We start from the raw sequence: 22087 nt of genomic DNA on the forward strand, positions 1-22087 counted from the left end.
ACATGGTGGCTCAAACCATCCTTAACAAGATCTGACTCCCTCTTCTGGTGTCTGAAGACAGCTACAGTGTACTTACATATAATAAATAAATAAATTAAAAAAAAAAAAAGAAAAAGAAAGAAAGAAAGAAAGAAAGAAAGAAAGAAAGAAAGAAAGAAAGAAAGAAAAAGAAAGAAAGGAAGGTCAAGGTAGGTAGGATTGATAGTTTGAAGTCAGTTTGGAATGTGGATTGAATTTCCACCCAGGCTGGATACAAATCCTCAAAATTAAGTATTGCCTAGGCTGACTTCAAACTTACTATGTAGCCAAGGTTGAAGTCCTTGATCCTCCCGCCTCATGTCCTAAATGCTTTAATTAGAGGTATTCACCAACACTGCCAGCACCTAACATAACATCTTCATTAAACTGAGAGGGTAGGGTCCCTTGTAGCTGGACTTTGGCTAACTTGTGGATTCTTTTTTCTTCTATCCTTTTTCTACCCTTTCAACCCTCTAACACTAGATAGAAGAGAAAAACAGATAGAGGGGAAAGGGGTGACGTAATCCTGCTAATTTGGAGCATAAAGTTCCTTAGAGCAAGTTTAATTTTTTTTCACTGTCAGGATATCTAGTTTCTTCTTTCTTTTTTGTGCATGACTACTCAACAAACTGCAACCAATAACAGCCAACTAAACAATCCATCCCACCTTTAAGGGCCCTAGCATTTTTATACACCCTCTGTAAAATCCCTAGAATTACAAATATTACACAACCATAGAAACTATCTGCTGCTGCCAAATCACACTGCTACTAGAGCATTGAGCAAATCCTAGTCATCTGCTATGGGCAATCTGAAGAAGTCCTATATATATTCTGTTTTTTTTTCTTTTTTATTAAGGAAACCAAAACTCCAAAATTGTCACTATCGTCCCTATTGTTGGTTGAAAATGTATGTAGCCAATATTAGAATATGGAAATCGGTGGATTTTCATCTCCTATAGAAAGGGGGTAGGGATAGAGAGCTGCAGAGAGAGAACATGAGAACATGGTTGGCTGGACACTACAGTTGTTCCCTAATTGCAATGATGATTATCCATTTAACCTACATTGGTTTAAAAAAAGAAAAAAAGGCAGCACTGCCCCTCATGGGTGTGGTGCACAATGGCACTGCTAGCACCAAAGAGGCTAAGCAGGAGGTTTGTGAATTCAAGATGAACTTGCGTTACATAGTAAGACTCTGTCTTCAAAAGATGAATAAAATCCTACTCATAAAATTTTTTGTCAGGGGCTGGAGAGATGGCTCAGTGGTTAAGAGCACTGACTACTCTTCCGAAGGTCCTGAATTCAAATCCCAGCAACCACATGGTGGCTCACAACCATCCGTAACAAGATCTGGCGCCCTCTTGGAGTGTCTGAAGACAGCTACAGTGCACTTACATATAATAAGTAAATACATACATAAATACATAAATAAAAATGATTTATTTATTTATTTTAGGTATATGAATACACCATTGCTCTCTTCAGACACACCAAAAGAGGGCATCAGACCCTATTGTAGATGGTTGTGAGCCACCATGTGGTTGCTGGGACTTGAACTCAGCACCTCTGGAAGAGCAGTCAGTGCTCTTAACCTCTGAGTCATCTCTCTAGCCCGAGAACAGGTTTTCTTTTCTCTTAATTATTTTATTTATTCACTTTAAAATCTGCACTATGTTTCTTATTGTCATTCTTTAAAAAAAAAAGATTTATTTATTATATATAAGTACACTGTAGCTGTCTTCAGACATACCAGAAGAGGAAATCAGATCTCATTGCAGGTGGTTGTGAGCCACCATGTAATCACTGGAAATTGAACTCAGGACCTCTGGAAGAGCAGTCAGTGCTCTTAACCTGTGAACATCTCCTCAGCCCCAGAACTTATTGTTTTAACCTGTTAAGATGACAATAAGAAAGAAAAAAAACAAAAAAAAAGAAAAAATATGACAATAAGAGGACTGGAGAGATGGTTCAGTCATTAAGAGCACTGACTGCTCTTCCAGAGGTCCTGAGTTCAAATCCCAGCAATCACTTGGTGGCTCACAATCACCTGTAATGAGATCTGATGCACTCTTCTGCTGTGTCTGAAGACAGCTATAGTGTACTCATATAAATAAAATAAATAAATCTTAAAAAGAACTGTAAGTTCTTATACCCATATTCTCCTATTACCCAGTATCTCCCATATTCTATTTTTCAAATTTTATTATTTTTATTTATGTGTGTGTGTCTGTGTGTAAGCCACACATATGTGGGTGCCTACAGAGGTTAAAAGAACAAATCAGATACCCTAGAGCTGGACTTACAGGCAGTTGTGGGCATTGGGAATTGAATTCTGAACCCTTGGAAGAGCAGCAAGCACTCTTAACCATTGAGCTGTCTTCCCAGTCCCCCATAGGTTCCCTTTAATATTTCTTTGTACCATTTTTCCTTGACCCAGTACTTTGTTCAATAAGATACTTCAGGGAATTTTCAGACAATTATTATCTTTGGCCAATATCCAGATCTAAATCTGAGACAGTTTTGAAGGACAATATTGAGGGAGTTGTGTAAGTGGTAATTTTCAAGGACAAATTCTGGAAAAATGCATGCCAGCGATTTCTCGTTCAGTAAAAGGCATCTTTTCCTTTTAGAAAAAAAAAAGATACAAATGTTTAGATGGAAGGAAAAGAACTTTACTTCCTGAAGGCATTCCTTTATTTAAATCCTAAGAATTACCTAATCTGATCCAATGCAAAAGTACCTGGATGCTGTTAAGCATGAAGTGCAGGTAGAACTCTCCAGGAAATGACATTTGTATTAAGTACACAAGACATTAAATAGTTGGAGTTAAAAATATGAAGAGACATGGTGCGTCTGGCTCACCCATCTGACTATATGTTCTTTTCCCCAATCAAGGTATTGGGGTGCTATTTTCTGCCCCATTATACTGTTCTCTTCTATTGCTTTCTCTTGTGTCCCTAAATATGATAAATGTAACTGTAGCTATAATCAACTCTGCTCTGTCCTGCAGCCCTAGGAATCCCTTTGTATTCCCCATATGTCCATATTTTCTGCTGTCCAAACAAGGATACTCTTTCCTCTTCACTCATACTGTGAAACTGTTACAGAACATCAAGTTGGTTAATCTTCCACAGTCTTCCATAGATCCAAAATTAATGTTTAGAACTAGGCAACAAGGAATGTTCTACTTCTATTGGAAGCTAAATTTGTGAAGAACTGGAGTATTTAAATCTAGTCATTGAAAGTACATAGCAACAATAACAAAAAAAAGAAAAAAAAAGAAAAAAAAGACAGAAAGTACATAGCTGGGCTGGAGAGATGGCTCAGCAGTTAAGAGAACCAACTGCTCTTCCGAAGGTCCTGAGTTCAAATCCCACCAACCACATGGTGGCTCACAACCATCGATAATGAGATCTGACGCCTTCTTTTGAAGACAGCTACAGTGATAAATCCTATTAAAAAAAAGAAAGAAAGAAAGAAAGTACAGAGCCATTCAGACATATCTAATCTAGCACTCTGAAGGCTGAGACAGGAGGGCAATTATTCAAGGCCAACCTGGGCTAGATACTGAGGTCCTTTTTCGAAAAGCCAAAGCAAGGCTAGGGATATGGCTCAGTGAGTAGAGTGCTTGCCTACCATGTATGGAACCCAACCTTTGGTTCCATCCCCAGCACTAATAAAGTTGGCGTGTTGGCATATGCCTGTAATCTCACTACTGTGGAGATGGAGTGGGAGGACCTCTATGACTCAAGACTTCTCTGGTCTACAGAGTTACAAGATATAGTTACAGGGCTACATGGAGACCCTGTCTCAAACAAACAAATTGTTTTTGAGCAAGGTCATGCTCAGCTTCATAGTGAGTTTGAGGTTAGTCTAAGATACATAAGACTTTGTCTTTGTTTTGTTTTGTTTTGTTTCGAGACAGGGTTTCTCTGTGTAGCACTGGCTGTCCTGGAACTCACTCTGTAGACCAGGCTGGCCTCGAACTCAGAAATTCGCCTGCCTCTGCCTCCCGAGTGCTGGGATTAAAGGTGCATGCCACCACACCCGGCAAGACTGTCTTAAAGTAAACCCAGCCACTGAGGCTGAAAGTTTCCATAAAAGAAATTGCATTGAGACATGCTTAAATTCATACCTTGGAATCATTTAAAACACAACTTTCCTTGCCCCCGAAAATATTTATATTTATAGCTATAAAAGAAATCTTTGCTAAAAACCTGATTGACCAGAGAAGAACCACCAGGAAATGTTCCTGGTTATAAAAGTTTGCTTCCCGAGCCGGGCGTGCGTGGTGGCACACGCCTTTAATACCAGCACTGGGGAGGCAGAGGCAGGCGGATTTCTGAGTTCGAGGCCAGCCTGGTCTACAGAGTGAGTTCCAGGACATCCAAAGCTACACAGAGAAACCCTGTCTCGAAAAAGACAAAACAAACAAACAAACAACAAAAAAAGTTTGCTTCCCTTGCAGAGGACGTGGTTGGGTTCCCAGCACCAACGTGATGGCTTACAGTTGTCTACAACTCCGGTTCCAGGTCAGATCCCCTGGAACTCACTGATGGGACCAGTTTTAAAATAAAACGTCCTTTACGGGCTGGAGAGATGGCTCAGCAGTTAAGAGCACTCACTGACTGCTCTTCCAGCAGTCCTGAGTTCAAATCCCAGCAACCACATGGTGGCTCACAACCATCTGTAATAGGATCCAATACTCTCTTCTGGTGGGTCTGGACAGCTACAGTGTACTCACATACATAAACTCAATAAAATCTTAAAAAGAAATGTCTTTTACAGGGCAGGGCATAATGTGTTGTAAATCGTTTTGTGTGCTGTAAATTATATACATGTAATTTATATATTTTATATATAATGTAAAATAATGTACACAGATCTTTTTCTTCTTTTTTAAAAGATTTTATTTATTTATTTTTATGTATATGAGTATACCATTGCTCTCTTCAGACACACCAGAAGAGGGTGTCAGATCCCATTACAGATGGTTGTGAGCCACCATGTGGTTGCTGGGAATTGAACTCAGGACCTCTGGAAGAGCAGTCAGTGCTCTTAACAGCTGAGCCATCTCTTCAGCCCCAAATATGAGCTTTCTTTTTTTTTTTTTTTTTTTTTTTTAGTTTTTCGAGACAGGTTTTCTCTGTATAGCCTTGGCTGTCTTGGAACTCACTCTGTAGACCAGGCTGGCCTCGAACTCAGAAATTCGCCTGCCTCTGCCTCCCGAGTGCTGGGATTCTTTTTCTTCTTTATACAACCGCGGAAACTGACAGCTTCCAATTTCGGGCCAAAACTTAAAAAAAGTCTCGCGATATTTTAAGGCCGTCTCTTTCCGGACTCTTCGGTGGGCGGGAAAAACCCGGAAATGACCTCACGTTCTGCAGCATTGAGCGACCGGAGGTGACGTTACACCCCAGAATTCTTAGAGAAGGAGACTCGCGTATTTGCTGCTCCATGCGGAGAGGTGTGGAGCGGCTCAGCAACGTGGCCCGTCCGTCCGCGGGGAGGCGAAGGCGTTTGCGCTCCCCCGCGTCCGAGGCCTAGCGCCCTTCAGTGGCCGAAAGCTAGCCATTTGCAGTGGCGTAAGGGCTCGCGGCTAGCCGCGGAGCGCCCTGACCTGGTCTCATCATGTTGGTCCTGTTTGAAACGTCCGTTGGCTACGCCATCTTTAAGGTAGGTGAGATGGAGTTTTTGAGCCAAAAGGCTTATGTGGGATAGAGAGCTGGGAAAGACTTAAGGAGAGACGGAACAACGGAACACGTTTTAGTGTCTTTCAAGTCCCCGGGCTCCGAGAACATGTAAAAAAATCAAGAGCCTGTTGGTTCAGGTGAACACGTGGCTTCTCCGACTTTAGGACGACCTCTGCCTTAAAAGATTTACTCAGTTTAAAAAATGGGCAGGACCCTTTTTTACAAGTGACAGTAAAGCGTTCATTTAATGAAAACATTCACGGTGCTGGGAGTAGAACCTAAGGCTTTGTTTGTACATGTTAGACCAGCGCCCTGTCACACAGCTACACCCCCAATCCAAGATCAGTTTAATATTTATCTAATTTATGTATATGAATACACTATAGCTGTCATCAGACACACCAGACGAGGGCTACAGATCCCATTACAGATGGTTGTGAGCCACCATGTGGTTGCTGGGTATTGAACTCAGGACCTCTGGAAGAGCACTCAGTGCTCTTACCCGCTGAGCTGTCGCTCCAGCCCAAGATATTTTGGGTTTTTAGAGACAGGGTTTCACTGAGCTGCTCAGGCTGTCCTGGAATTCCCTCTGTAGACCAGGTTGACCTCGAACTCAGATCCACCTACCTCTGCGTCCTAAGTGCTGTAGTTAAAGGTGTGCATCATCACCGCCAGGCTTTATTTACTTTTGAGGCAGGGTCTCCCTATGTAGGCTTGGCTAGTCCCTAACATTTCATTTATATTCAACTGGATTAAAGCTCGGGTCCAAGATCAGGGTCCTTTCAGGCATGATAGGAAGGTTTTGAGTAGTGACTGGTATAGTTTGTTTTCTTGAAAGATTATTTTACTATGTGATTATAACAGGAAGTGGAGGAAGGTATACTCTGCTTTAACGTAGACGACAGGAATGTTAGGTCTCAGGACAAATGGCCGAGGTGCCTATTACCATGGCAACACTGACTGGCCATCGCCAGCCCCTGGGCTGTACATTCTTCAGCCCAGAAACTGAGCTGGAACCCTTTCCCCAGCTTCACTGATTCCTGTCTAACCAAGCCGGTTATACAGTGGTCTCTTGGTCTTCTGTTTTCTGGTCCTCTCTCCTTTCATGTCCCTGCTCAGACTGGACTCTTCTAGATGCCTCTGGTGTGTTCTTTCCCTCGTATCTACAATGAAACCTCCCATGCCTAGGAGTGTCATGACCCCCCCTTTTTTTCCTTTTAATGAGACAGCTTGAATGGAGAAATTTGGACTGCAAGCAATAGGATTGAAGGGAGATTTTGTTTAAGACATGGAGTTGTTGGGGACATGGTATTCACAATTTCCAGTTTTGTGTGAGGACATGAGCTATCCTGATGTAATTGTGTAAACCAGGGAGTTCATAATTACAAACATGAAAGTTAGGGGAGAAGTCTAGATGGCTTCTATTAACTTGAGTGTCCCTTATTTAAATAGGGAAAGGATTTTGATCTTTTTGTTGTTTTTTTTTCTTATTTTATGGGCATTGGTGTTTTTCCTGCATGTGTGTTTGTGAGCTGTCAGATCTTGGAGTTAGACAATTGTGTGCTGCCGTGGGGGTGCTGAGATTTGAACCCAGGTCTCTGGATCAGCAGTTGGTGCTTTTAGTGATTGAGCTATTTCTCAGTATAAGAAATAGCTTACATGTATATTAGTACAGAAGTGGTCTAACAGTGGCAGCTTCCTACAATGGGATGCTATTAAGATGTGGGGAACAATGAGGTAGAGTAAGTAGGCTATGTGCTAAGCATTCTATTTATTTACTTATTAGGTCATTCTACATGTATTCAGTGATTTTTTTTTTATGATAAATATGCTGTTACTACTGTATTGGAAAGTTTTGAGTATTATGAAGTTTTCAGTTTATAGTTATTTGGTATTTACATTACCTATTTATCCTTACCTATGAAATAGGCATATTCTAGACCTAGTGCTAGTGATTGCAGTTTGTGAGAAGGGAATTGCATACTGTGTGAAGGTGAATTTTTTTATGACTCCATAAAGTAGATCGACAATACTAGTTGCTGCCTTCTTTCTCCATGATCTTTCAAAATGCTAGAATATGAATTAGATTTTTAGAGAAAACCCTGTTGGCACAGACTAATGCCTGTACTAATGAATTATAACTTCTGGAAGGGAAGACAAGAGTCCTGATCAAAAAAGTTCCAGACCTATGCAAGTAACTTAATGAGATGGTGTCACAAAATAAAAGCTAAAAAGAGGGCTAGGGATAGAGCTCATAGTAAAACACTTGCCTGCCATGTGTGGCCCTAGGTTCAATTTCCAGATATTCCAATATTTTCCATTACATTGACTACTTTCTCATGCTTGGGTTAGGCAGTGAGTGTTTTTGAGACAGGGTTTCTCTGTATAGCCCTGACTGTCCTGGAACTCACTTTGTAGACCAGGCTGCCCTCGAACTCAGAAATCTTACTGCCTCTGCCTCCCAAGTGCTGGGATTAAAGGCATGCACCACCACTGCCTGACTTTTTTTTTTTTTTTTTTAAAAACACCTCTTCTTTCTCCGGTCAACTCCGCTCGCTCAGTCCCTGCTCACTCTGACCCAAAGATTTATTTATTATACATAAGTACACTGTAATTGTCTTCAGACCATACCAGAAGAGGGTGTCAGATCTCATTATGATTGTGAGCCGCCATGTGGTTGCTGGAATTTGAACCCAGGACATTCAGGAGAGCAGTCAGTGTTCTTACCCACTGAGCCATCTCTCCAGCCCCTTTAATTTACTCCTGATTTTATGTAAAGAAACCTATGTAAAGAAAGTCTTAAGTGGGTCAGAGGTTCTAGCTTAGTTGGTAAGAATGAGTGCCTGAGCTGAGTGGTGGAAGCACACGCCTTTAATCCCAGCACTTGGGAAGCAGAGGCAGGCAGATTTCTGAGTTTGAGGCCAGCCTGGTCTACAGAGTGAGTTCCAGGACAGCCAGGGCTACACAGAGAAACCCTGTCTCGAAAAACAACAACAAAAAGACTGTGTGCCTGTATGCACCAAGCACCTTGAGCACTGTGTGAACTGGAGCTTGGTGGTACATAGCCAATAATCCGGCACTGGAGATGGGAGGCGATGTTTATTTTTATTTATGTATGTATCTGTGAGTGCAAGTGCCTGATTAGGCCAGGGGTACCTGATATGTCTGAAGCTGTAGTTGTAGGTGTGGCCTGTTGTGAACTACCATATGTAGGTGTTGGCAGTATAACTTGAGTCCTCTGGAGAAGTACAACATACTCTACCACCGAACCCTCTTCCCAGAACCAAAGCTTACCTATTTTATTTGATTAGTTAACCCCACTTACAGAAACCTGCCCTAAGTGTTTGTCAACACAAATGTGCTTAGGGAGAAAAATTGAACACATTTAAATACCAGTAAGGACAGAAATTATTGTATACTCACACAAGCCTAGATTGGTAATAATATAGGAAAGGTTCTAAAAGACTATAACTAGGTTTAACTTAGAGAATTAATTTGACTATAATTTAATGCTGTATAAGAAAACTAGCTTATTTCAATAAGAAATTTTTTCCTCATTTTCCGTGAATAGTTGTTAACTTGAAATATGTAGTTGTATATGTCTAAATTGCTTTTGCAAAAAACTGGTTTATTGCAGGTTCTGAATGAGAAGAAACTTCAAGAGGTTGATAGTTTGTGGAAAGAATTTGAAACTCCAGAGAAAGCAAATAAAATGTAAGTAATCTTGAAGAATTTAAGTGTACAGTAGTTTATTGGGGCCCTCCGCATTTGTTTGCTATTTTCAGCTTTTTGGTTTTTGGAAATCTATTTTATGAACAGTGTTAGTATGGATTTAATTAAGGCTGGGTTTTGTTTGGCAGTGTGGGTATTGAGTCAGGGTATAGTCTTTGCTGTCCTGATATTGCTATAGATTAGGCTGACCTCAACTCACTTGCCTCTGCCTCCAGAATGCTGGCATTAAAGGTGTGCACCACCACCCAGTAATTGAGGCTGTTTTATTTGGAACATTGGTCATCACAATTTGTATTGTAGATTACAGTGGGCAATAACCCAAGGGATATTTAAATGTAAACTTCTTTTCAAAGAAGGAATTGTATAAAGTGTGGGTGAGTTTTAGTTTTTGTGGGTTGATAATTCAAAGGCTTTCTAGCTTACTCTGTAGTGTATTTATCCTCCATTACTTTTTTTGTCTAGCTCTTGGGGATAAAAGTAGGTTGTAAATTCTAGGTTTTAAAATACACTCATGTTTCCTCAACTAAATTGGTTGAGGGGAAAGGCAGTAAGTAGGCTTTCCTCAGGGTAGAGTCAGGGTCAGCATTTAACCATTCCTGAATCATCCTGTGAAATAACCCACCAGGTGCATGTAGTCCTGAGAAGAAACGCTGATCTAGTTGCTTACCCCCAAGGGAGGGGTCATACTGTGGATGTCCGTGTTTAGTCACACGTCTGCTACTGCTGATAAATACACCAAAGAGTAAAGCATGGCTAACCCAGAGAAAAGTGAAACATAAATACAGAGTCATCATTTGTGGTTCCATCAGTAATATCATTGTTGAGTGGATTGAGTATATATGCATGGAGTAGGTCTTTTAGTGATTTGGAGAGATGTTCGTGATGCACTGAGGAAAACCATGCTCCAGAATAATTCCACTTACATCTTTCTGATCTTGAATATTTAGACAAGATCTGAGAGATAGAGATGGAGTTTCAGACAAGCAGACACAGGGTTAGGATAGGACAAAGAAAGATACAATCAGTACTTTTTTCTTAGCATCTGTATGCTTTTAAGTGTGCATTTGGACTATCAGCATTTACCTTTCCAGGTAAGAAAAATTTGCTTCAACTAATACTGTTTTCTGGAATATAGGAGACTTCATTTATTTTTTTTTTAAAGTGTTACATGGTTTGCTGGGTAAATCTTTATTCATTGTTGTCAATGATGTATACCTTTTAGAACTGAATCTAAGTGATTTAACAAAGTTCGTCACTACCACTGAGATAACAATGAATTAACTAATACATTTTCTTTGTACAGAAAGCACTACCATACACATAAACTATGTAGATGATAACATAGAATAAGTCTGACAATAAGCTATTTTTCAATCACTTCTACCTGGAGGGTTGGTTGGTAGAACCCTGGTCCTTGGCGATACTAGGAAATGTTCTACCATTGAACCAAATTTCCAACTTTTTTGTTTGTTTGGTTTTTAAAACAGGATCTTTTTGTAGACCAAGCTAACGTTGAGCTCGCAGAGATCCTTTTGCCTGTTTTTTTATTTTTAATAAGTTGGAACAAGGTTTAAAGTACTTGAACTTTTGATCCTCTCGGGTCGGCCTCTGAATAGCTGCAATTATAGACATACATTACTACATCTATTGCGTTTATTTTACTATTAGTACATGCTACATAGAAACAGCTAGCTTCTATTTTCTGGCTATGTAGCTTTTACAGAATCATTTCTTTCAATAACATTTGTTCTCTTCTAATTCTAGAGTAAAGCTAAAACATTTTGAGAAATTTCAGGATACAGCAGAAGCATTAGCAGGTAAATAAGAATTTAAAGTAAAAGAAGTTTGTTTTTTTTTTTTAATTTAAAAATGTAGCATTTTGTTTTTCTTATTAAAAGGTATTGTCTTCAGTTGCCTGAGTTAATCTTCCTCAATGTTGTCAATGATGCATCTTAATTGGAACTGAATTTAAGTGATCTAACCCATTCGTCACTACCACTGAGACAACATTGAGTTAGCTTTTTTCACCATAGGGTTGGTTTCCCCCATGTGATGAGAGATGACAAGTGCTTAAATTGATCTCCCTGTGGAAACCAACAGCCTAATGCTGAAGCACAATTCAGTAAGAGCTGTTCTACAAGGGACCAAGGTAATGTGGCCATGTACCCAGCTCTCTAATAATTTTATTAATTCAAGGGTAAAGTTGAGACTAGCCACTAGAAATAAAACAATTGGTAATAAAGCTTGCCAGCATATACAGAACCATATCAATATTAAAAATTAAAAGGAAGTAGTTCCTTTTTTTTTTAATTTTTATTTTTTAGTTTTTCAAGACAGGGTTTCTCTGTATAGCCTTGGCTGACCTGGAACTCACTCTGTAGACCAGGCTGGCCTTGAACTCAAAAATCTGCCTGTCTCTGCTTCCCAAGTGCTGGGATTAAAGGCGTGTGCCACCACTGCCCGGCTAAGGAAATAGTTCTTTAAAATATATATGTATACAACATATAAAAATATAATAAATATATTGATATTTATAATAAATATTATTATAAAATATGTTAGATATGATAAATATATTAATATTTATATTAAATAATAAAATATATGCACACAAAAGGGCATGGGAGCTTATATAAGAAAACATAATTTTTTGTTTGTTAGATTTAATTTAAAGGAGGGGATAATTCAGAACCTTCAAATTTGGGTCATGTTGGGTCAGGCATGTTCTGTGTCATTAATCACCGAATTATTTGTTTGATTTGAGAATGAAGGACTATAAAAATGGTTTGAAACTTGACAAGAATAGGTCTAACCACTTTCATAGATCACACATGGGGAAAAGATACTGCTTTGGTAGGGATACTGAGGTATGAGTAGCCTCCTGACTATGCTGGGTGTGCCACCATATTTGGTTGAATGTATATTTTTAAGACCCATTCACCATAGTTTAAATTAATCTCTCAGTCTTTCTCTGTGTAGCCCTGGCTGTCCTGGAGTTTGGTAGACCAGGCTGTTACCAAGCTCAGCCGCCTGCCTCTGCCTCCCAGCTGCTGGGATTAAAGGCATGTGCCACCACTCCTGTCTTAGTTTTTATCAGATGAATTTTTCTTCTGGTAATTAATGGTATAAGTTGTCTTTTACAACTTGGTTTGTTTGGGGCCTGGGGAGCATAGCTAGGAAGACCCTGCAACTGAGGATGACCTTTAATTTATAGTGATTTTAAACAAGCACTCCACCAACAGGCCAGTATGCCAGGTCCTGTGAGCAGTTCGTGTAGGTATATTTATCATGACACATGGATGGAAATCAGAAGACAATTTGTGAAGTCACTTCTCTCCTTTTCATCTTTACATAGATTCCAGGAACTGGATTTGGTTTTCCAGGGTTGATTGAATGGCAACCATTTTACCTATGGAACCACCTTCCTGGTCCTATAAGGCAGAACCAAAACTGAGTAGCTATAGATCAGAGTATGCAATTTAGATTTTGTAGAATTAATATTCTCTGACAGGATTTCATTTATGGCATTTCTTTTAATATTTTATTTACTTGCAAGGGTACAATTATGTCAGAGGACAGCTAGTGAGAGTGTTCTCTCTCTCTCTCTTTTTTTTTTTTAAGATTTATTTATTATATATAAGTACACTATAGCTGTCTTCAGACATCCCAGAAGAGAGAAGAGGCCATCAGATCTCATTACAGATATTTGTGAGCCATCATGTGGTTTGCTGGGATTTGAACTCACGGCCTTCGGAAGAGCAATCAGCGCTCTTAACCGCTGAGCCATTTCTCCAGCCCGTGGTTCTGTTCTCTTTACCACATAGGTCTTGGGGGTCAAACTGAGGGGCTCAGTTTGGTGGCAGAAGCCTTGGCCACTGAGGTGTTTTCTTTGGCCCTGTTTTTGTTTGAAGTTACTTTTTAAAAAATTACTGATTCGGGCATTTATGTAAATAGGTGTTTTCTCTGCATGTCTATCTGCACATCAAAAACGGGCATAGGATCCCATGGAACTCCAGTATTAGATGGTTGAGCTGCAGTGTGGTGCTGAGAATTGAATCCAGGACCTCTAGAGAATAGCTTAGTCAGACCCTCAAGTTATATGAGCAACACTTTTTTGAAGTAATAAGTATTGTTTGATTGAAGAAGATGGTGACCTAGAATGGAATCTAGAGTTAGTCTAGTGTAGAGATTTTACATTTAGAAAAAGTATGGTTAAGGGAAGGACTATTGTGTATGCTGGATTAAAACTAAAATTGGGTAATACAGAAGATTACAAACTAGAAATGAGCTGGAGCCGGGCCTGGTGGCACAGGCCTTTAATCCCAGCACTCGGGAGGCAGAGGCAGGTGGATTTCTGAGTTCGAGGCCAGCCTGGTCTACCAAGTGAGTTCCAGGACAGCCAGAGCTATACAGAGAAACCCTGTCTCGAAAAACCAAAAAAAAAAAAGAAATGAGCTGGAGAGACTGGCTGCTCTTTCAGAGGACCCAGATTCAATTCCCAGTACTCACATGGCAGCTCACAGGTGTTCATAATCCCAATTCAGTTGGAAGGGATCTGATGCTCTTATGGCCCCTATAGGCATTAGGCCTGCACATGGTGCATAGACATACATCCAGACAAAACACCCATATACATAAAACAACAAAAATTTAAACTTAAACTAGGAACATGAAATGCAATTTTAATTTTAAAGAGCTTTTGTGTGTGTGTGTAGTGCTAAGGATTAGGCACAAGGTCTTTCACATGCTAAACAGACACTTTATCCCCAGCCCAAAGAAAAGAATAAAGAAAGTCTCTTTACAAAAAGGTAGATATTAGGAATCAGTGTATACAGTATTAGAAGGCAGAAGGAAGTAGCCACGGTTTTATAAAACCCTTTTATAAATGCCAGGCATGATGATGCACAAGTGTTTATCCCAGCACTTGGAAAGCTAAAGGCAGGCTCACAGACTTGAGGCCAGCTGAGGCTATAGAGTGACCTATAAAAATAAGTTGAATCCTAACAATCTTATTTATTTCATGGTAGAATCTCACTTTGTATACCCAACTGACTTTAACTCAGGTTTTCTTGCTTTTTCATGCCTCCCAAGTGCTGAGATAAACATTGTGCCTCATCATGCCTGCCCTTTATGAGTTGTTTTTTGGCTTTTCAAGAATGGTTTTCTCTGTTTAGACCTGGCTGTCCTGGAACTCACTCTGTAGTCGAATTCAGAAATCTACCTGCCTCTGCCTCCCAAGTGCTGGGATTAAAGGAATGTGCCACCACTGCCCGGCATGAGTTAGTTTTATAAAACATTTACACGAATAATTTTTATTTTTTTAAAAAAATGTACCTTTTAAAAGAAATATTTTCTTTGCTTTAAAGTTTACATCAGAAGAGTTCTCAGTTATAACTCTAGTTTTTCTGTTTCCCTGTAAAGCATTCACAGCTCTGATGGAAGGCAAAATCAATAAGCAGCTGAAGAAAGTTTTGAAGAAAATAGTAAAAGAAGCCCATGAACCTCTGGCTGTCGCTGATGCTAAACTAGGAGGGGTCATAAAGGTAAAGTCGGGCTGAGGCTGTGGCTTCTTCCAGGACTTTTAAGAGCTGCTAAGCCTGCTCTTTGTAGAACTTGTCATGTGTTCTCATAGTTGATGTTTTTCTATTAGGCAGTATAATCTCAACTAGAAGTTGCAAAAACACGTTTTCCCTGCACACTGTGGACAAAATGGTAATATAAACTCTAAGCTAGCCACTCATGCTGTCTGTTCACATTTGTGATGATCCTCACAGAATTTAAACTTTTCTGTTGAGTAAAGAAGTGAATTCATTTGAAGCTTTAGTAGGTATATAAAGTACAAGAGGGGAAGACATAAATGGTCTGGTGGTGCATGCCTAGAATTAATTGCGTGTGATGTTGTTATATTGATCTATATGAGGGAATTAACAAATATGTGAAGTGGACAGGGAAAATGTTATGATTGAAACAGTTTTGGATTTTTTTTTGTTTTTTTTTTTTTTGTTTTGGTTTTTTTGGTTTTTCAAGACGGTTTCTCTGTATAGCCCTGGCTGTCCTGGAACTCACTTTGTAGACCAGGCTGGCTTCGAACTTAGAAATCCACCTGCCTCTGCCTCCCAAGTGCTGGGATTAAAGGCGTGCGCCACCATGCCCGGCGCGTGTGCATATTTTAAAAGTCTGGGAATCAAATAAAATAGCAGTAGTTCACTTAGTCCAACAAGCAAAAAAACTTCCTCAGATTTAATAATGCTTTACATCTTGGGATGCATCCTAACCAAAAGGGTAATTGGAAAGTTTCTCTGTTTAATTTCCATCAACTTCTTAACAAACATACTAGAAACACTATGAACAGTTGAGAAAAGTATATATATTATACCCTGAGGTCAATATTGTTTTAAAATACCAGATTCCAATGAGGTAGTTCATGCTTATCATTTCTGGAGACTAAGGCAGATTGTTACTGTGAGTTTGAGTTGAGCCTGTGAATTCACATTAGTGAATTCTTTTTGGTTTTTCAAGACAGGGTTTCTTTGTATAGTTCTGGCTGTCCTGTGAGTTCACTCTGTAGACCAGGCTGGACTTGAACTCAGAAATCTGCCTGCCTCTGCCACTCAAGTGCTGGGATCAAAGGCGTGTGCCATTTCTGCCTGGCTATGTTGGTGAATTGTTAAAAGACAATATCTGAAAACCCACAAAGGTGAATTTTCAAGAAAACTTTTTTTTTTTTTTCATTTAATGTGAATGTTTTTATAGGAAAAATTGAATCTCAGCTGTATCCATAGTCCTGTTGTTAATGAACTTATGAGAGGAATCCGATCGCAAATGGATGGCTTGATTCCTGGGGTAGAACCACGTGAAATGGCAGCCATGTGCCTTGGATTGGCCCACAGGTAAGTATAGAAAAGTTAAATATATGCTTATTCTTTTTTTTTTTTTTTGTTTTGTTTTGTTTTTTTGAGACAGGATTTCTCTGTATAGCCCTGGCTGTCCTGGAACTCACTTTGTAGACCAGGCTGGCCTCGAACTCAGAAATCCTCCTGCCTCTGCCTCCTGAGTGCTGGGATTAAAGGCATGTGCCACCATGCCTGGCATTCTTATACATACACATATTTATATACATCTGTCCTAAAAGTGTGTAAGTACTAATGTCAGGGAGATGCTGCTGTTGCCCTCAAGAGAAAACTTGCTCAGCATCAATAAAGCTTATAAGTGGTAAAACCACGATATAAACCAAGTGTATTCTTTTTGGTTTTTCCAGGCAGGATTTGTCTGTATAGCTCTGGCTGTCCAGGAACTCAGTCTGTAGACCAGGCTGGTCTTGAATGCAGAGATCCACCTTCCTTTGCTTCCGCAGGGCTGGCATTAAGAGTGTGCCACCCTAACCTGGCTATTGCCTATATTCTATAAAAAAGGAAGCGTATGGTAGGCTTTCTTCATATCTTCAGTGTTGGATCATTTCTTCCCATGACTTTGCTTTGGTCTAAGAAAGAACTTTTGCTGTGTATATAAGGCCAGAAAAGGTTGTCAGGTGTCCCTTCATTCTTCCTATTCCTTTGAGGCAGACTCTCCCCCTGGTACCTGGGACATAGGTTTACTGGGCTAGGCCAGAAATCCGCAAACCTCATTGATAGTTCTGCCTCCCGGCTGGGGTTTAGGCACGCATGGACTTGCTGACTTGTTATGTAGGTACTGGGATCAGACTTGCACTGCTCATGATTTTATCGCAAGTACAATTAACTGCTGAGCCATCTTTATTATTGAACCATCCACAACATGCTAGGATTGTTGAAAGTAGTATCCTAATTGGCAGTGGTGAAACATACCTTTAATCCCGGCACTCTGAGATCCCAGATAGTCTGTTTACATATGAAGTTTCAGGACAGCCAGGTAGGAAAGGGTTTTATGTGCTGCTTTCTGATAAAAATCAGATACTAGCCCGACAGTGGTGGTACATGCCTTTAATCCCAGTACTTGGGAAGCAGAGGCAGGCGAATTTCTGTAGGCTGGACTGGTCTACAGAGTGAGTTCCAGTACAGCCAGGGCTACACTGAGAAACCCTGTCTCGAAGAACCAAAAAAAAAAAAAAAAAATTCAGAGGTACTGAAAATGTTCTGCAATGTAAAGGTAACCCCGGTATGCAATTGTAAGGCTACAGATGTCATTAATACCATGGTTTGCTAGCTCACATGAAGCCTACTCCATAATTTTCCGTTTTCGGTTATTATACAAAGGCCGTGGTATTTCTTACTTTGGAGTGTATTGAAGACCTACTGTGTAAAAACAACAAAACTATGAAATCATTGACTTCCTCTATCCTACTAGTTACCTTACTCACCATAGCTAATTAATTCATACAGACATATAGGCTATATTCGTACAGGTGTATTGATCCTCAGTATGTGGCAAATTCAAAGCTAGCTATATTGAGCTGGAGAGATGGGCTCATCGGTTAAGAGCACTGACTCCTCTACCGAAGCTCCAGAGTTAAAATCCCAGCAATCACATGGTGGCTCACAACCATCAGTAATGAGATCAGACGCCCTCTTCTGGGTGTCCGAAGACACCTACAGTGTACTCACATATAATAAATAAATCTTTAAAAAAGAAGAAACTAGCTATATTAAATAGGTATGTAAATAAAACAACCTATTAAAGTATAACTAGATTTACATCATCACAAAATGGCTTTATGCACCACATATTTAGCAGGATTTTTCCCACTTACAAAACAATATAGGTGAGAATAGAGATTTAACACTGGAAACATTTTCAAGATGAATTTAGTACACTGTTAAGATTTCGTTTACTGAGCTTGTGACATGGGTTTAACCCTGGTAACCAGAAGCTATGGCGGGAAAATGCTGGGTCCAAAGGCCAGCCTAGGCTGTGCAGTGAATCTCCATCGTGGCAGACCAAGGAGTTTTAGGAAATAACTCAGTTTATTAGGTATTTGACAATCCCCTAGAACCCAGGTAAAGATCCTGGGAGTGGCCACAGTTAAATTTCTAGGGCATAGGGAGAGACAGACAGATCCCTGAAGCTCAATTGCTGGCCAGCCTAACCTAGTCTGCAAGTTCCAGTCCAATGAGAAACCCTACTTCAAAAAACAAAGTAGATCTCTAGCCTACACCTGGGTACCCACTCAAATGAATACACAAATGAAGTTAATTAAAGTGCTTTGTAAAAGATTTTGTCTAATTTATTTCTTTCATTTCCCTAGCCTGTCTCGATACAGATTGAAATTCAGTGCTGATAAAGTGGACACAATGATTGTTCAGGCAATTTGTAAGTACATGGCCACCTGACTGTTCAGTTAGATTTTTTCCTAAATGGTGTTACTATTTCTGTCTGTTGAAAATCATGAACTAGCTCCTCCATTAGGGGCCCTGTGTTCCATCCTATAGCTGACTGTGAGCATCCACTTCTGTATTTGCCAGGCACTGGCATAGCCTCACAGGAGACAGATATATCAGGGTCCCTTCCGCAAAATCTTGTTGGCATGTGCAATAGTGTCTGGGTTTGGTGGCTTATGATTGGATGGATCCCTGAGTGGGGTAGTCTCTGGATGGTCCATCCTTTGTCTTAGCTCCAGACTTTGTCTCTGTAACTCCTTTCATGGGTATTTTGTTCCCTATTCTAAGGAGGAATGAAGTATCCACACATTGGTCTTCCTTCTTCTTCTTGGTTTTGTCGTGTTTTGCAAATTGTATCCTGGGTATTAAGTTTCTGGGCTAATATCCACTTATCAGTGAGTGAATATCTAGTGACTTCTTTTGTGATTGTGTTACCTCACTAAGGATGATATCCTTAGTGGATGGATCCTCCCCAATGGAGGAGCTAGAGAAAGTACCCAAGGCGCTGAAGGGGTCTGCAACCCTATAGGTGGAGCAACAGTATGAACTAACCAGTACCCCCAGAGCACTGCGTCTCTAGCTGCATATGTAGCAGAAGGTGGTCTAGTCGGCCAGGGCCAAGAAGTGGGAGTCAGTGGGTAGGGGAGCAGGGCAGGGGTGGGGTATTAGGGAACTTTCGGGATAGCATTTAAAATGTAAATAAAGAAAATATCTAATAAAAAAAGTTGAAAAAAAAAGAAAATAATGAACTATAACTTTAATGATTAATTCGGGAAGCACAGTAGAAAAAATATAAGCTTTGATTCTCTTGGTAAGGCACTGTTAATATATACTGATTGATCTCAGAGGGATCTTTATAGTTCTATATTTCACCTGTCCTTTTCAGGTTCTCATAAATTGAGCATAATATTGCATAATATAATATCTGTAGTACAAATGCGTAACGTAGTGTATAATACATATATCATGTTACATTGTATGTGTAATTATTATTAATTACAAACTTCACATACATTATGGTCCCCACTTCCAAATGTTTGGCTTTCTTTTGGGGGGTGTTTCGAGACAGGGTTTCTATGAGTAGCCATGGCTGTCCTGGAATTAACTCTGTAGACCAGGCTGGCCTCAAACTCAGAAATCTGCCTTCCTTTGCCCCCAACTGCTGGGATTAAAGTCTGGCGCCACCACTGCCTGGCTAAATTGAGCAATTTTAAGAAATATCAAAGTTAAAGTATTTGTAATAAAAATTGCTTTGACTATCAATTCTATTATTTAATGTGTATCAAAAGAATTAAAATCATAAGACTTAAGTTCCATAAGACTTAAGTTCTTTGGGTTATCATACCTGAGTTCATAACAGTATTATTTACTAGAGTTAAAGGAAAATTTTGGGCCGGGCGTGGTGGTGCATGACTTTAATCCCAGCACTCGGGAGGCAGAGGCAGGCAGATTTCTGAGTTCGAGGCCAGTCTGGTCTACAAAGTGAGTTCCAGGGCTACACAGAGAAACCCTGTCTTGAAAAACCAAAAAAAAAAAAAAAAAAAAATGTTCGCAAAAAGGAAAATTTTGGGGCAGGAGGAGATAGATAACTCAGCAGTTACAAGCATTGACTGCTCTTGAAACAGTCCTGAGTTCAATTCCCAGCAACCACATGGCGGCGCACAGCCATCTGTAATGGAATATGATTCCTTCTTCTGGTGTGTCTAAAAGCAGCAACAGTGTACACATATAAATATAATAAATCTTTTTTTTTAAAGGAAGAATATTACCCAACAGTGAATAAACAAAATGTAAATATGTAAATAGCTATATATACATACAGTTAGAGGCCATTTGGCCTTTAAGAGAAATAACAATGCATGCCACAGTGTGAACAGAAACCAGTGGCTCTTCCACGGATATTGCTCTTCCAAAGGAGCAGGATTTAATGCCCAAAGTGGGTCATACCTATTCAGTTCTAGGCACACACATAGTGTGTCTGTACGTTCGTTCACTGCATCTTTTTATTTTATTTTTTTTAAGAAGCAAGCCAAAGACAAAAGAGAAATTGCTCATAGTTTCATTCATGGGATGCCTAGAATAGACATAGGTTAAAGATTCTTGGGAGTAGTAGGAGATCAATAGGGAGTATTATTACATATTATGTGGCCTTATATACACCACAGAATTGGTTGTGTCAGAGGCAATTTATGTAAGTCTCATTCCTTGTTCATCATGTGGGTCTTGGTGATTAGACTCAAGTTAATCAAGATAGCAAGTGACTTCATCCCCTGGGCCTATGTTTGTCTTTGGTTTGTTTGCATACTTGTAATAGAGTCTTACTATATAACTCTAGCTGGCCGATGTAAATCATACTAGCCTTGAACTGCAGCATCCACCTCTAGATTGCTGATATTAAACCTATAGTACCTGGCTCCATGGGTAAAGGGTATAAGATATTCAATTTGGAAGATGTTTTGAAAAGAGATGGTTATGATGGTTATATGGCATGAATGTACTTTATACAACGAAATTTTGACTTAACTGCTTTAAGGCAATCTGTTGTATATGTTAACTACTATTATCAGTCTCATTAGTTCTGTTTTTATTTCATTTTACAGCCTTATTAGATGACTTGGATAAAGAGCTAAACAACTACATTATGCGGTGTAGGGAATGGTATGGCTGGCATTTCCCTGAGTTAGGGAAAATTATTTCAGATAATCTGACATACTGCAAGTGTTTACAGAAAGTTGGTAAGTTGATTGTTATAGAGAAAAATTAATTTGGTATAACTCAGTAGGAATTGTATTGAATACTTAAGATTACTGAAGTTTTTTAAAAATTATAAATGTAACTAATATCTGTTATTTTTTAAAATAATTTGAACATTTACTTTGTTGTTTTGGTTTGATTCTGGGTTTTGAAACAGTGTTTCTTTGTGTAGCTTTGACTGTACTAGAACTCACTGTGTAGACCAAGCTGGCCTCAGGTGTAAAATTGTCCATCTCTGCTTTCAGAGTACTGGTATTAACTGTGTGTACCACCACTGCCCTGAGCAGTTTTCATTTTTTGTTTTTTTAAATAAACATGACTTCTTTTGAATATCTAACTATGCAAATAATAGATAAAGTCAATATCCTAATGAATCCAACTGACCCAGGTAGCCAAAATTATTGTTTATCATTTAATACATAAAAACATGCTTTTGTGCTGGTGAGATGGCTCAGTGGGTAAGAGCACCCGACTGCTCTTCCGAAGGTCCAGAGTTCAAATCCCAGCAACCACATGGTGGCTCATAACCATCCGT

General features: G+C 39.6%; 1 protein-coding gene and 2 non-coding genes across 4 annotated transcripts in view; all 3 read left to right on the forward strand.

Moving 5' to 3' along the window:
• Positions 1 to 5464: 5464 nt before the first annotated feature.
• Positions 5465 to 22087, forward strand: part of Nop58 (NOP58 ribonucleoprotein) — a 29876-nt gene continuing 13253 nt past the window's right edge. Inside the window, exons 1-7 of one of the 2 annotated variants that reach the window (XM_021197441.2) lie at positions 5465 to 5696; positions 9351 to 9427; positions 11210 to 11262; positions 14867 to 14988; positions 16199 to 16335; positions 18666 to 18730; positions 21399 to 21533. In XM_021197441.2, coding sequence (XP_021053100.1) covers positions 5652 to 5696; positions 9351 to 9427; positions 11210 to 11262; positions 14867 to 14988; positions 16199 to 16335; positions 18666 to 18730; positions 21399 to 21533 — 634 coding nt within the window. In that variant the 5' untranslated portion in view covers positions 5465 to 5651. Of the gene's footprint in view, positions 5697 to 9350; positions 9428 to 11209; positions 11263 to 11350; positions 11595 to 14866; positions 14989 to 16198; positions 16336 to 18665; positions 18731 to 21398; positions 21534 to 22087 lie in introns of those variants that run through there. The other variant, XM_029538894.1, reaches the window with a different exon arrangement.
• On the forward strand, positions 10637 to 10722 carry LOC115064188. The gene has a single exon (XR_003844021.1). It is a non-coding gene; the product is annotated as a small nucleolar RNA SNORD70 (small nucleolar RNA).
• LOC115064187 lies at positions 11375 to 11459 on the forward strand. Its single transcript, XR_003844020.1, has one exon. It is a non-coding gene; the product is annotated as a small nucleolar RNA SNORD70 (small nucleolar RNA).

This window comes from Mus pahari, chromosome 5, assembly GCF_900095145.1.
Source record: "Mus pahari chromosome 5, PAHARI_EIJ_v1.1, whole genome shotgun sequence".
In the NCBI taxonomy this organism is placed as follows: domain Eukaryota; kingdom Metazoa; phylum Chordata; class Mammalia; order Rodentia; family Muridae; genus Mus; species Mus pahari.